Source organism: Wyeomyia smithii, chromosome 3, assembly GCF_029784165.1.
Source record: "Wyeomyia smithii strain HCP4-BCI-WySm-NY-G18 chromosome 3, ASM2978416v1, whole genome shotgun sequence".
In the NCBI taxonomy this organism is placed as follows: domain Eukaryota; kingdom Metazoa; phylum Arthropoda; class Insecta; order Diptera; family Culicidae; genus Wyeomyia; species Wyeomyia smithii.
The window spans coordinates 123,790,205-123,804,751 of NC_073696.1; the positions used below are offsets into that span (position 1 = coordinate 123,790,205).

Sequence of the window (14,547 nt, forward strand, 5' to 3'; positions counted from 1 at the left end):
GCACGTGCTAAATTCGTAAACAATTATCTGGCATCTCTTTCTTACTTGCGTCTTAAATAGCGATGCCGTTTTATTATTCCTCGGCAGTTTTGCCCGCACTCAGTGGAATTAAGAAATTCGCTATAACTGTGATTCCATTTGAGGACGAAGAATGATCCTCTTGCCCCATTTTGCTCCTTCACTACTAACTGTAAACAAGAACAACCCATACATCAACACATCTGAACGACCGGCTGTCAGTTGTAATTTCAAAAGTGTTAGGACGTTCATTTCAAATTCAACTACTATTGTGTAAATACCAAGATTTCTCATGTAGTATTAAACATAGAAACAAGAATAATAATCGAGTGTTGAACGCGATTTCGATTTAAAAGTTAAAAATGGTAAAAACATTATGCACAATAATACACCTACCATCTTGAAAATAATTTTAATTCCAGCGAAAAAGTCTTGCTCCCAGTCGAAGCTTCCCGCTTTCGCCTGTAAATGGTGCTTTTAAAAGTCCGGTCTCGGTTTGCAGTAAGCGTAATCGAGAATGCCGAGAACGGTCATCTCGAGGCCATTCCAAAGATGCGGAGCCACCGCCTACTAAACTATCGGCATCCGAATACGAAATGATGATACTAAAAATCCTGACCCGCCCATTTAAAATTCCCATACCGAATTACATCCCAGAACATACGACCCGTTGCCTTGGCATGAAACGGCCGGCAGCCCGCAGAGCGCTACATGATCCATACGCCTGCAATGCTTTAGTGTTATTTAGCCCAGAAGAACTTTCTGAACACGATCGGTTAAAAATGGATACGAACAAAATGCAGGTTCACGTCGTCGTGGATCCACTGCTGGGGAATATTTTACGACCACATCAGCGTGAAGGTGTAAAGTTCATGTATGAATGTGTCACCGGAAAACGTGGGGATTTTCAGGGCTGCATCATGGCTGATGAAATGGGGTCAGGCAAATAGAGCTTGAAGCTTATTAACAAAGATTAACATTTGTTTAACTTTTTACAGACTCGGCAAGACGCTACAATGTATTACCCTCCTTTGGACGTTACTGCGGCAAAGTCCGGACTGCAAGCCTACAATTGGGAAAGCAGTTATCGTTTGCCCGAGCTCATTAGTAAAAAACTGGTATAAGGAATTCGGTAAATGGCTTGGCTGTCGTGTGAACTGCTTGGCTATGGACGGTGGATCGAAGGAACACACTATTAAGGAGTTGGAACAGTTTATGGCTAACCAAAGTTTACGCCACGGGACACCAGTATTGATCATCAGTTATGAGACTTTTCGTCTCTATGCAAATATTTTAAACAATTCGGAAATAGGAGCTGTTCTTTGTGACGAGGGACATCGATTAAAAAACTGTGAGAATCTCACGTATCAAGCGTTAATGGGACTTAAGACCAAACGCAGAGTTCTTCTATCAGGGACTCCCATTCAGAACGATTTAACTGAATACTACAGTTTGTTGCATTTCGTTAATCCTGGAATGCTGGGAAGTACAAATGTTAGTTTATTTGATCTGTTCTTGATTGACTCGTGAAAAAGTCATATATTTTCTCTTGCAGGAATTTCGTCGTCAATTCGAAACTCCGATTTTACGAGGGCAGGATGCGAATTCCACTGAATCTGAGCGACAAAAAGCTGCAGAACGTCTTCAAGAACTGTCTGCACTGGTGAATCGTTGTATGATCCGGCGAACGTCTTCCTTGCTGACAAAGTATCTTCCAGTGAAGTTTGAAATGGTTATCTGTATAAAAATGTCTGAAATTCAAACCGAACTGTACAAAAATTTTCTTCAATCGGACTCGATTCGTCGCTGCGTGCAGGAGAAGAACGGGGCAAAAGCTAGTCTTACTGCGCTGTCGAACATCACAGCGCTGAAGAAGCTTTGCAATCACCCAGATTTGATATATGAAAAGATTCAAGAACGAGCTGATGGTTTTGAAAAGGCACACAAAATTTTGCCCAGTAATTACAATTCGAAAGATTTACGACCTGAGTTAGGAGGAAAATTGATGTTGCTAGATTGTATGCTAGCTAGCTTGAAAATGAACACTGACGACAAGATAGTTCTGGTTTCAAACTACACACAGACCTTGGACTTGTTCGAGAAACTTTGTCGAAAACGAGGATACGCATACGTTCGTCTAGATGGAACAATGACAATTAAAAAACGAGGCAAAGTCGTGGATGAGTTCAATAAACCTGATTCAAAGGAATTTATCTTTATGCTCAGTTCAAAAGCGGGTGGTTGTGGCCTAAATCTGGTTGGAGCTAATCGCTTAGTTATGTTCGATCCAGATTGGAATCCAGCTAATGACGAGCAAGCGCTGGCTCGTGTTTGGCGTGATGGACAAAAGAAACCATGTTTTATATATCGACTCTTAGCGGTAAGGCTATACCTATTTGCATATTTCTGGTCTTAAAATGTTCCTAAATGATTTTTTTCACGATTTACACCAGACCGGGACAATAGAGGAAAAAATATTCCAGCGTCAAACACACAAAAAAGCGCTCTCTAACACAGTTGTAGACAACGATGAGGATGGAGAACGACACTTTACCCAAGATGATCTGAAAGATCTATTTCGGATCGACGAATCCACAATCTCCGACACTCATGCAATGTAGAACGTTAGACTTACTTATTTTTTATTATAATTGATGATTCTTTTGTTACAGTTTTAAATGTAAACGGTGTCTTAACAACGTTCAAGTTAAACTTCCCCCTGAGGACAGTGATTGCACATCCGATTTAATGCACTGGTATCACTGTTCCAACAATAAAGGCATTCCAGATGATATCATTTTTAAGTGCTGGGACATCACCAAATGCATTTCATTTGTATTCCATCACCGATCCAACAGTGCCGTTGTAGAGCAACAAATTGCCGAACAGAAACGTATGGAAGCATTGAAAACTAAAGATGATCTGAAAGAAGAAAAAACCGACGATTACCGCGAAGATGAGGAAGAAGAAGTAGAAAATGATGGTTCATGTTCTGAAGATGACCAGGATGAGGATTTCGTTCCGTGAAATTTTGCTGTAAGTGTTCCTCAGATTTTGTATTTATTCAGTTAATCTACGAAATGGATTAATTAAAGAAAGCAGGCTACGTTCTGCGAATTTGTTTAAAAGTTAGCTCTTTTATTCTACTCTGTTTCTGTACTGAGAAAACTACACGGTAAGTATTTCGTGAAGAGACCTTAGCTTGTGCAAAAAATTAGGACCAACTAGAATGGCACAACAAATCATACTTGCGAGAAGTAAATCAATTCCAGCATTGAACTCTCAAACTATGTAAATAGATTGACTGTATAACAATTCCTCGAAAACTATTCCCCAGAAAATAAAACGCCGAAGCTTTTTCCCCAGAAAAAAAAATCCCAGAATGTACCAATCACCAGAAAACTGCTACCAAGAAAGTACTAATCCCCAGAAAGTTATTATCAGGAATGAACCAATGCCCAGAAAACAAATTCCCAGAAAATACCGTTTTCCAGAAAACTTATCCTGAAATGAAAAAATATGTATTCTTATTTTTGATATATGGAAAATCTGGTAAAACAGAGTTTTTGTATATCTGAAATGTATAACATGTGTGCTCAACAGTGGTGGGCACCGCTAACCGAAAATTCAACGACGCTAATCGCTAAGTCGCTAACCGGAAAATTAAGCTCGATAATCGCTAAACGCTAAACCCACATTAGCGGAACTTTCGCTAATCGTTAACTTTTTAATATGTGAATAGTCATATCGCCATATTTATTGCTCATGTTTTGTCAGATTTGGACCACTTTGATCTGTTTTGGTTAAATAAACGAAAACAATTACTATTTAAAGCTATTTACAATAAGAGGTTCACGAAACGGTATTCATATTTGATTTTGTAAAAACAAGAATAACAAAAGTTATTTAGCTTGCATTGAAAATAGATACTCTTAGGAATGTTTTCATGAAAATTCAATTATTATCTGAATCGGAAAAATAGAACCAAAGTTGTCATAATTTCAAGCGCATTGCAATTCATCAAAGTTATTGGTGTGCTAAAAACTCAATCTAGACCTTGTGCTTGTTTTTCAAAATGCTCCTGTGGCTTGTACGATAACTGGAACTCCATTCTAGGGTAAAAAAAAACTGACAAGAGTAACTTTCACAGTAAAGTATGTTCATCTTTCGAAGCAATTTACGTACGGCATCAGCAATTCACAGTTTTTCTAAATATTTCTATTGTCGCTACTCCACAAAATTCAGCGAATTAGCGATTAGCGTTTCGAAGGCCAAAATTTCAGCGACGCTAACAGTTTCGCTAACCAGCTCAAAAATTAGCGAAATCGCTAACTGAATTTTAGCGTCGCTAATTAGCGAATTAGCGGAATGGTGCCCACCACTGGTGCTCAATCATAGAAAACTGAAAATCGAACTGAAAGGCTGAAAAGTTTTGTGTTAACGATTCTATCATTTGAACCAACTTATTGTCAACTAATACATTTGTTCTTTCATGGGGTAAATATGTGAGCGCTTGACACCATGCCCTAGTCATAAAATCAGAGAACTTTCAGTAATCGTTTTTGGCTGAGAGAACATCACAAGTCGACCACAAAAACACAGTAGCGAGTTGATTTCTGAGGCTCCTTGACCAAAAATCTAATATACCCCTTCTTATCATAATTCGGGTAATCTAGTTCACATGGGGGGAGGGCAGCCCTCCCGCAGAAATAACCTCTGTACAGGTTCGTTCGTTTTTCTGGGTTGATGCAACATCCACTAGTATATATTAAACAAGCGAAAGGGAATCCGGTTACAATTCCGGAGCTTGTTGTGTATACCTTTGCGTGCACACCGGAAACTGTAGCGCCTTTGTAATTATGGTAACATGAATCCTTTCCTTCGAGAAGCTAACAACAGATATCGGAAGAGTTTTCTTTTCTGTTTAACAGTCACACTAGCCATGAAGTCTTTCATAGAGAGATATGGTTGGATAGACTGGTAGAGCATGGTATAAAATTGCTGTGTCGATATTCTCTTCTTGAACCTTGAAAATCGGAGACTGGGGCACGCAAACTCTCAACAACTTGTACCGAATCCGCTGCAGGTCTCCAGGTTTAGAGTCTCTAGTCGATAGATCAATGTAGGTAAGGGAAGTCGGCAAATTAGATCCGTAACTTCGGGATAAGGATTGGCTTTGAAGACTGGGATGACTCGGGCTACGAGGCTGCCGGGTCGCTGGTCTGCGCGTGCACCCGGTTCGTGCGGGTGTCGCGCCGTGGACCTGCCGGGTCTGCTGCCTCAACGCACTCTGGGGCGAACGGCCGTGTGGTGGGTTTTTGAATTTAGCCTGTGTCTCTGGAAGGGTACTTACCTCACGGTTCCCCTCGATAAATCCGGAACAAATGTCCGCTACTGTCCCAAAAACTATGATAAATTTGTGATCTTTTGAAAAAGGTTCGATCAAATTCGGTTTAGATCTTGCGGAATGGCAGGTAAAAGAATTTTCATTTTTTCGGCTCTGGAGGGGTCAGGTACGCAAGTGTTAATAAAAATGTTAAATAATTTAGAATGGTAACAATTTAATAACTGAATACTAATGTTTTTTTTTTTTTCTCTGGTTACGGTGATTCTGGAGAATAGTTTTCTGGGCAATAGTGTGTTCTGGGGAACGGTTTTCTGGTATCTAGTACTTTGTGGGGTTTAGAATTCTGATAACTAGTATATTATGGGATTTGCTATTCTGGAGAATGGTTCATTCTGGGGAAAATCCTTCGACACTTTATTTTCTGGGGAATGGTTTTCTAGGAAAAGCCGGACAACCAATAGATCATTTACACCCGAATACTCGAATTACTTAAGTATCAGTAAAATCAAGTAGAATAAATTCCATTTTCGCCTGGGTCGAAATCGTTTGTTACAATCCGTGTTTATTTCTGGATTGTTCGTAGGAGGGAATTTTCAGCATGCCTCCTTACTAGGGCACAATGCCTTGTTTTGAGACGGAGTCATCGTCTTTGATATTGTTGGTGAGATACTGCATTTCATAGATCAGCCGGATCAGACGCTGTTGTACGCCGCCCAATACGGAAAAAACAGACGCGTGTTGTCCAGCATTCTTACAACATGTCCCGCCCATTGTACCCTTCCAGCTTTCGCGATTTTCTGGATACTGGGTTCGCCATAGAGTTGCGCCAGCTCGTAGTTCATCCTCCGCCCCCATACGCCATCCTCACATAATCCGCCGAAGATAGTCCTAAGCACACGTCTTTCGAAAACGGTCAGTGCTTGCAAGTCCTCCTCGAGCACTGTCCATGTCTCGTGCCGTAGAGGACTACTCATCTTCAAGCGTCTTGTACAAGGTGCACTTGGCACGGGGGCGAAGTTTACCAGACCTCAAAGTCTTGTGGAGTCCGTAGTAGGCACGACTTCCAGCTACAATACGTCTCCGGATTTCTCTGCTGCAGTTGTTGTCTGACGTTACCAAAGATCCGAGGTATACAAATTCGTTAACCACCTCGAAGTCGTCTCCGTCAATTATTGCGCTACTGCCTATGAGAGACCTATCCCGCTCGGTTCCTGCTGCTAGCAGATAGTTAGTCTTTGACGTACTCACTTTCAATCCAACTTTTTCTGCTTCACGTTTCAGTTTGGCGTACTGTTCTGCAACCACCTGGAACGTCCTTCCGACAAGGGCCACGTCGTCAGCGAAGCAGATGAACTGGCTGGATTTATTGAAGATCGTGCCCCGCATGTTAAAGGCCGCACGTTTCATCACACCTTCAAGCGCAATGTTGAACAGGAAGCAAGAAAGACCCTCGCCTTATCAAAGTCTCTTGCGTGTATCAAACGGGCTTGATAACGCACCCGAAATATTCACACAGCACTGTACACCATTCATCGTGGTCTTGATCAGTCTTGTTAGTTATGCAGGGAAACCAGCTTCGTCCATGATTTTCCCTGGCTCTACACGGTCGATAGTATCGTAGGCGGCCTTGAAATCGATGAATAGGTGGTGCGTAGGGACTCGGTGGCCGTATAGGACTACCGGTCTAATAAGTGTTGTGTAGATAGTCAACGAGTTCGTTTATCTTGGTACTCTCGTGACACGTGACAACGAGGTGAGCAGCGACGGATTGTGGCAGCGAAAAGGGCTTATTACGTATTGCGTAGCCAGCTTAGGTCCCGTAGCCTACAGATCTGGACGAAATTTGCGCTCTATAGAGCTTTGATCTTCTCGGTGCTCTACGGACATGGATCGTGGACGTGGAAGGAGGCCGATCGACGAGCGTTTGGGGTCTTCGAGCGTAGAATTCTGCGATCAGCACTCGAAGACAAACTAGAAAATTAGGTGTGGCACAGGCTCATGAATCACGAGCTGTACGAAGTATACAAACACGAGGATATTGTCAAGCTGATTGAGCACGGTAGGTTACAGTGGGCTGGCAACGTAGCACGGATAGCAGATGAGCGACCGGCAAAGATAAACGACCGGCGCTGATGTCGAAATACGAGACGAAGCGCGAACACGGCAGCAGATGGTGCTAGCACAGACTAACAGACATAACACGTCGAACAAATTTTCAATAAAATCATCGTTTGGATGATTCCAGTACTTTACATTAGTAACACTAGCACCATCTGCTGTCGTGTTCGCGCTGCGTCATGTATTTTGACATCAGCGCCAGCGTTACTGCATGTGTCAAATGGAGAACTGCAAAATATGTATGAGATTGCATGACAGCGCCCCAGACGACGTTTTCGCGCGATGATTGTTGTTCGATTGAAAATTTGAAATGAACGTTTTTTGTGACGATGGAGCTAGGTTCCAGTGTTACGTCTGTTAGTCTGTGGTGCTAGTGTTACTATCGCAAAGTACTGATATCATCCAAATGATGTTTTATTGAAAGTTTGTTCAAAGTGTTATGTCTGTTAGTCTGTGGAGCTAGGTTCCAGTGTTACGTCTGTTAGTCTGTGCTTCGTCCTTATTTGAAACGTTACACTCATGCGCCACCATGTGAGCTTATTGCCTACTAACTTATTTTCGTAAAACGGATTTTGTCTTTGCAAATGGGGGTGCGCGCTTGCTTAAATCAAGCGGCATCACTGACGGTTTTCGTCTCTGATAATGAATGTGCACGCTTGCTTATAGCGACACTAGCGGCATTATTACCCGCCAAGCAAAATTTCAAAATAATCGTTATTTTTCTGGTCGATGAAATCGTCATCGAGTGGCACGTCTGTTTGTCTGTGATCGAAGCTTGTAACATCAGTGAATATTTAAAAATCAGTGCATTTCATTTTATTCTTAAAGTATACACCCTGTGGGTTTTTTTTCAAGTGCCGTGTTTTGTAAAAGTTCTTACACATAAACACCTTTGAAAAGTAACAAAATATGAAAGTATTTGTTCTACTATTTCTACCTATTCTCTTTAAAACAATAAACTTTTCTTGTACATACTTTTGTTTGGATAGTTACGTAAATAAAACCTTCATCATTTTCATCGTTGCGCCAACTACATGTCAAATAAGCAAAACTGCTAAACGTACCGAATTGCGAACGTTCGCCACCTACTGGCAAAAAACGTCGTTAATTTTAATTTGTATGTCAAACTCGGTCAGCTGTCAGAAGAGAACGTCAGAAAATCTTGTAAGAAATTAATGATAGTTGAAGTAAGCGGTACGGGGAAACGGGAAAAAGACTGGACAAAAGTGAAGGCTAAAGGAAAAATATTAGGTGGCAGAAATACGTCGATCCTGTTGTTCATTACAGTTTGTTGTTCAACGTTGCACTTTCGTTATAAATTTTCCGAGAGAATACACATCCTATTTACGGAGTTATGTCAAAAACAATCCTTTATTCCTGATGGTACAACAAATTGTGAACCAGAGTTTTGTTGTTTCGCATCCTCCGTGGAAGTGGTTACCAGGAAACTGGAAATAGGTAGTCTACAGTCAATTGAGGGAAGATAAGAGATCGGAAAGTGTTGAGCCATTCTGAACTGGAGACAAGTTCCAGTCTCAGTTTGGGCTGGTTCAGTTGAAGTCCACTGTGAGCTTTGTGTCGGAAGTGAAAGTCGGCGGAGGATTTTCGAAGTGAGAAAATGCGGACAATAAAAAGGTTTCGGAAATTTTTTCGACTTGAACATGTCGCACTGCTGCTGGTTTCCTTGTGGAGTGCCGTACTTGCGGCCACCGATCAGATTCCGTCCGTTCCCACGCACAACATGTCCAACAAAGAGCGAAACGAGCTGAGGTAAGTGTTAGGAAAGAAGGCCGGATCTGAAATGTCAAAAGTGATTTAATTCATGTATCGGTTATAGGGAAGAATCGAGAGAAATGTTCTATCATGCGTACCGGGCGTATATGGATAAGGCCTATCCAGCGGACGAATTAATGCCACTCAGCTGCAATGGAAGATATCGAGGAATTACGCCGTCCCGAGGAGATCTTGATGATGTGCTGGGGAAGTAAGTATCAAAATGACCGAACCTATGGGGACTAAGCGGCAGGTTCACCGTTTAAAACAAACCAAAGTGATAGGTGTTCATAACATAGTAACCTTTACCTTATTTACTTAAGTTGAGCGACGACGTGTACACTTTTTGATAAGAGAAATCACCTGAGAAGTGGATACATCTGTTTCACAATATAAAAAAAATACGGCAATGAAATTAAGAATAGCTTTGCTAACTGGTTATGATGCTGTTATTGTTGCATATGAATTAGAATAATATATTTATACCATTCAAAATGAAACGAAAAAAGGCACACGTCATCGTGTACTACGCTTTATGGCTAATCATGGATTTTTATTGGTAGTAGTATAAGAAACCTACCTATCAGTATAACGCGAAATGGCTTAACAAATCGTTTATTGTTTAATTTTTTTAAATATTTTTTCGATTTCGAGTTTATATATTTTTTATTCCAATGGGTTCACATTATCAGTAAACGCAATTATGTGCACAGTAGCTCGTCAAAGATAACTGCTTGTTTTGAGTGGTGCGGTTTTGTGTATTTTACGCTATAGATTGGAGGAACAGATCGGTGTCGCAAAACGAAAAAAAATCAATCTATCTCACTTCGTCGCAGTGCTCATTAGTGATTATGGAACAAGTTATTTAAATTTTAGTATTGCAACATAAACAGTAAGAGTTTGATAATTCTTTACTGGAAAATTATTTGAGAGTACATCAATTTATCTTCAGACTCAAACAAAATTACTAATTAAAATTAAAATACATTAACAGTTTTTCTATGACGCTGGTTGATACGCTGGATACGCTAGTCATCCTTGGAGATCTGGAGGAGTTTGAGCACGCTGTTAAGCTGGTTATTAAAGATGTGAGATTCGATAATGACATCATTGTTTCCGTGTTCGAAACTAACATCAGAATGGTTGGGTAAGTTGACTATTGTTTAACTTAATCCAGCTAAAAAACTATATGCTCTACTTTTTGTGTTAGTGGATTACTGTCCGCCCACATACTGGCAGAATACGTACAAAAACAGGCGGATGTCATGTTATGGTATCGGGGTGAGTTACTCGAAATGGCCAAAGATCTCGGATTTAGACTACTGCCAGCTTTTAACACGTCAACAGGAATTCCGCACGCTAGAGTAAGTGAAATTGAAGCAATTTACTGCTCTTAAATTATAGGAAGTTTTTTTTTGCAGGTTAACCTAAAATATGGTATGAAAGTGGAAGCATTGCGCCACTCAAGAGAAACCTGCACTGCTTGTGCGGGTACAATTTTATTAGAGTTTGCCGCACTTTCGCGATTAAGTGGAGAACCAATATTCGAAATTAAGGCGCATAACGCGATGGACGCGCTGTGGAAAATGCGCCACCGGAGCTCGGATTTGATGGGAACGGTACTAAACGTCCATTCCGGCGACTGGATCCGACGAGAGTCTGGTGTGGGTGCTGGAATAGATTCCTACTACGAATACTGCCTTAAATCGTACATTCTGCTGGGAGATGAACGCTATTTAGCGCGGTTTAATCGGCACTACAATGCTATCATGAAATACATCAGTCAAGGACCGATGTTGTTGGACGTCCAAATGCATCGACCGCACACGAAAACAAGAAACTTCATGGATGCACTACTAGCTTTTTGGCCTGGTCTCCAAGTACTTTCTGGGGACCTGAAACCAGCCGTTCAGACACATGAAATGTTGTATCAAGTAATGCAAATGCATACTTTCATTCCAGAGGCATTCACGTACGATTTTCAGGTTGAGATATTTTGATTATCCCAATGATTGCATTCGAGTAATGTGCACCACTCTATCTCTTTAAGGTCCACTGGGGACAGCACCATTTGAGGCCAGAGTTCATTGAGTCAACGTACTTTTTATATCGGGCAACAGGGGATCATTATTATTTGCAGGTATATTTTGCAATAATGTAACGTTGCTGAACATTCGAAATTCAATACGCGTTATTGTTTTCGTAGGTTGGTAAAAAAGCGCTAAAGGCATTACAAAAACACGCGAGAGTACCCTGCGGCTATGCGGCCGTGAACGACGTACGTACAGGGAAGCACGAGGACCGAATGGATTCCTATGTACTCTCGGAGACTTTCAAATATTTGTATCTGCTATTTTCTGATCCGTCGGATCTGCTGTTGAACATAGAAAATTTTATTTTCACAACCGAAGCACATCTACTGCCGTTGACTCTCGGGCAATTAGGCAATCATACGTTTAGTAAGTACAACTATTTTATTTTTAATTGTGGACAGTTTTTAATTTTGCATTTATCCATACCAAGACATTAAAGAGCACGAGGAAAACAACATGCTTGATTTCATGCGGTCATGTCCTAGTCCAAACAAGTTATTTCCTGAAACGGTTAGACGTCCCCTTAGAGACCTGGTTACAGGAGTATGCCCGCGTATATCAAGTGCCAAAAGACTTAGAGCGGCTGACTTTCAGGCAAGCAATGCAGATCATCTACGGACAGTTCATGACATGGGTATTACGATGGTTTCTCTAGGCGAGGGAAAGGTTCAGCTTTTGCATAGTTTTTACAACGTAAGATAATTTTATCAGCAAACGAAACAGTAAAAATGTAGATGATTTTTTTCTAGGCGAAATCCCCGGAGGATGCTGAGCGTGGTCTCATATTCATGCAGGAGATGGTAGAGTTGTCAAAATCGAACACAATTCCAAAAACACAACTGCAGGCAGTTTCATTCCAATCACAAGGCGATTATCAACATATTCTCAAAGCAGGGCCGAGCCATTTTGGGCCTGAACTTACGGGAGATATGGTGATAACGCAGCGAGGAGTGTTCGTTAATCCATCGAAAGTCTGCACAAGTAAGATTGATTTTCCTTTCTCTAAAAGTAATGAACCAACCAAATCGTTTCTTATATTTTGTTCTGTATTAATAAATTATTGATAGGTCTGAAAAACGGCCGAGAATTGAATGGCAAAATTGCGATTGTCGAACGAGGCGATTGCACCTTTGTTGATAAAGCACGCAGAGTTCAAGCAGGAGGTATGATAATAAAGTAATTTCTTATTATTTCTACAATATAAATTTAATCTACTTATCCAGGGGCGATGGCTGCCATAGTGTACGACAATACTCCTAACACTTCGATCGACAATCAACAAATGTTTGCAATGTCTGGTGACGGTAACGATGACGTAAAAATCCCAGTTGTATTCTTATTCACAAAAGAAGCCGAAGTGCTGATAACTGCGATTAAGGCCGATCCAGACCTTGAGGTAGCATATTTACGATTATCTAAGGTTGGTGTTATGTGACTATATTTTTTTTCCTTTTTCGGGCAGATAACGCTGAAACCGTTGCTTGACCCCATGGAGACTGAAGAGTTAGCGAAACAGGACGCTCTGTCCCAAAAACAAAGCAAGACTGAGTCGGCGCAAACCTCCAGCAGCGGATCGAAAACGGCCCCATAATATCGAAGGAGTGGGTTTGCTGTGGGTAGACAGGATGCATTATTAACACAATTAATTAAACAAACGGCATACAAATCAAGAGTGTGTGAAAGGGTTATAAGTGCAGTTTCCATGCTTAAATTTCTATCAATTCAAAGTGACACAATTGTTGGCAGAGTATAAGTACGATGTGATGCAGTTTGATTGTTGTTTAGAGATAAAAGTGCATAGTTAAGGTTAGTGTACTAAATTTTTATCATAAGCTAGGGATAGTCGAGCCAACTGGAGTCGATTTGTTACTCATAATAGCTAAAGCCATTAGAGAATGTTCGTACTGAGCAACATATCAGCTGGTTGACTGACTTATCGTTTTCTGCACGAGATTTGAACAGCAGGTGTGTCTACCTGAGGCAAGAGCTTCAAAACTGTGCCGAGCGAAAATGCTCGTTGTAAATTAGCTGTAAATAATTTCTAACAATTTAGAAACACGATATTAGGATAAGACTGCCACCACTGCTGACACGAAAACAATGTAATTCCAAACTACTTCAGCAGTATCAGTCCTGCTGAAGGAAAAAAAACAGATTCCACGTTCAGCAGCAAGCGATGTATGTGAGTGTGTATATAAACGGAACAATGAGGGGGTTGCTATTTTTTATAAAGTCTTCTCAAGCATCGAAATAGCAATCACTAGTTAGTCACAATCAAGATGCAATATAATAAAGAATTTAACTAAAGAAATTAGAGAGAAAAAAAAACAATAGTTGTGAGTAAAGAAGATTCAATTGCCTATTAGATCAAGCGAACTCTTAATACACTGTTTCTAGTTTTGTAAATAAAATGAAAATGTTTTACGAAAAATACGTTGTTTGAAATCAATTTCATGCGCCAAACTTCGCACCAGTTTCATATTTCAAGTCAATGAAGTACTCCACCGGAAGTAATGAATAATGAAAATGCTCCGAAACTATTTGAACTTTGGCTTCTTCAAACCTAAACTCGTCGGTAAATATATTCCAGCCCAATTCTCGCTGTCTGTCGGTTGGTTCCAAATCAAAGCAATGATGGCTATTCTCATTGCATTCACCTGTAATCAAATTCAAATTTATTCTATTTTGGCACCCCCGAGGCACAACGCATTGTTTGCATCGTGGATGAATTCTGAGAATGGTGTTGATTGCTGCAAAAGCAGTAGAGTGGCAAATTAATTCTTTCTTCATTTGTTCAGAAAATATTGCGCTCGCTGATTGTTTAAGCTATGCAAAACTTTGTTCAATATTACGATTGTTCGTTCAAGTGTGCCAAAAATATTTAGCTTAAATACATTTTGTCCGAGTTTCCCGTGCACACTCTCTCTAAAATACTCTTCAAAACCATAGCGGCATTTTGAATGATGGAAATTAGGATGTCAAATGGGATACGTATCAATCACGATTTATCAAGCACTCATATAAGGCTGAAGACTTAATATGGCAATCGAAATAATTGGATTGGCATAAAATGTGATCTGGTTATAATCGGAAAAAATATATTATTTTTCCGAACAAAATTCCATGGTTTCAACATTGATCGATCAAATTGAAAACTGAATGATTCATTGATTAAATTGTTATCTGAATTATAGCTTA

General features: G+C 40.4%; 2 protein-coding genes and 1 long non-coding RNA gene across 4 annotated transcripts; 2 read left to right on the forward strand and 1 right to left on the reverse strand.

Moving 5' to 3' along the window:
• The first annotated feature begins 232 nt into the window (after nucleotides 1-232).
• On the forward strand, nucleotides 233-3,136 carry LOC129731418 (DNA repair and recombination protein RAD54-like). Its single transcript, XM_055691396.1, has 6 exons — nucleotides 233-383; nucleotides 441-955; nucleotides 1,017-1,512; nucleotides 1,574-2,398; nucleotides 2,472-2,635; nucleotides 2,691-3,136. The coding sequence occupies exons 1-6, from the start codon at nucleotides 381-383 to the stop codon at nucleotides 3,043-3,045; spliced, it is 2,358 nt and encodes a 785-aa protein (XP_055547371.1). The 5' UTR covers nucleotides 233-380; the 3' UTR covers nucleotides 3,046-3,136.
• On the reverse strand, nucleotides 2,635-4,979 carry LOC129731419 (uncharacterized). 2 transcript variants are annotated; one of them, XR_008729014.1, is made up of 2 exons: nucleotides 4,733-4,979; nucleotides 2,635-2,940 (listed from the first exon to the last, which is right to left on the reverse strand). It is a non-coding gene; the product is annotated as an uncharacterized LOC129731419 (long non-coding RNA). The 2 variants fall into 2 exon arrangements; XR_008729013.1 differs by having other exon boundaries at nucleotides 4,666-4,979.
• A 3,651-nt stretch (nucleotides 4,980-8,630) lies between these two features.
• Nucleotides 8,631-13,780, forward strand: LOC129730661 (ER degradation-enhancing alpha-mannosidase-like protein 3). Its single transcript, XM_055690170.1, has 12 exons — nucleotides 8,631-9,253; nucleotides 9,321-9,467; nucleotides 10,251-10,403; nucleotides 10,467-10,620; nucleotides 10,678-11,241; nucleotides 11,307-11,396; nucleotides 11,463-11,715; nucleotides 11,780-12,042; nucleotides 12,099-12,330; nucleotides 12,417-12,512; nucleotides 12,573-12,745; nucleotides 12,812-13,780. Exons 1-12 carry the CDS (start codon nucleotides 9,102-9,104, stop codon nucleotides 12,938-12,940), a joined length of 2,406 nt encoding a protein of 801 aa, XP_055546145.1. The 5' UTR covers nucleotides 8,631-9,101; the 3' UTR covers nucleotides 12,941-13,780.
• Nucleotides 13,781-14,547: the final 767 nt, after the last annotated feature.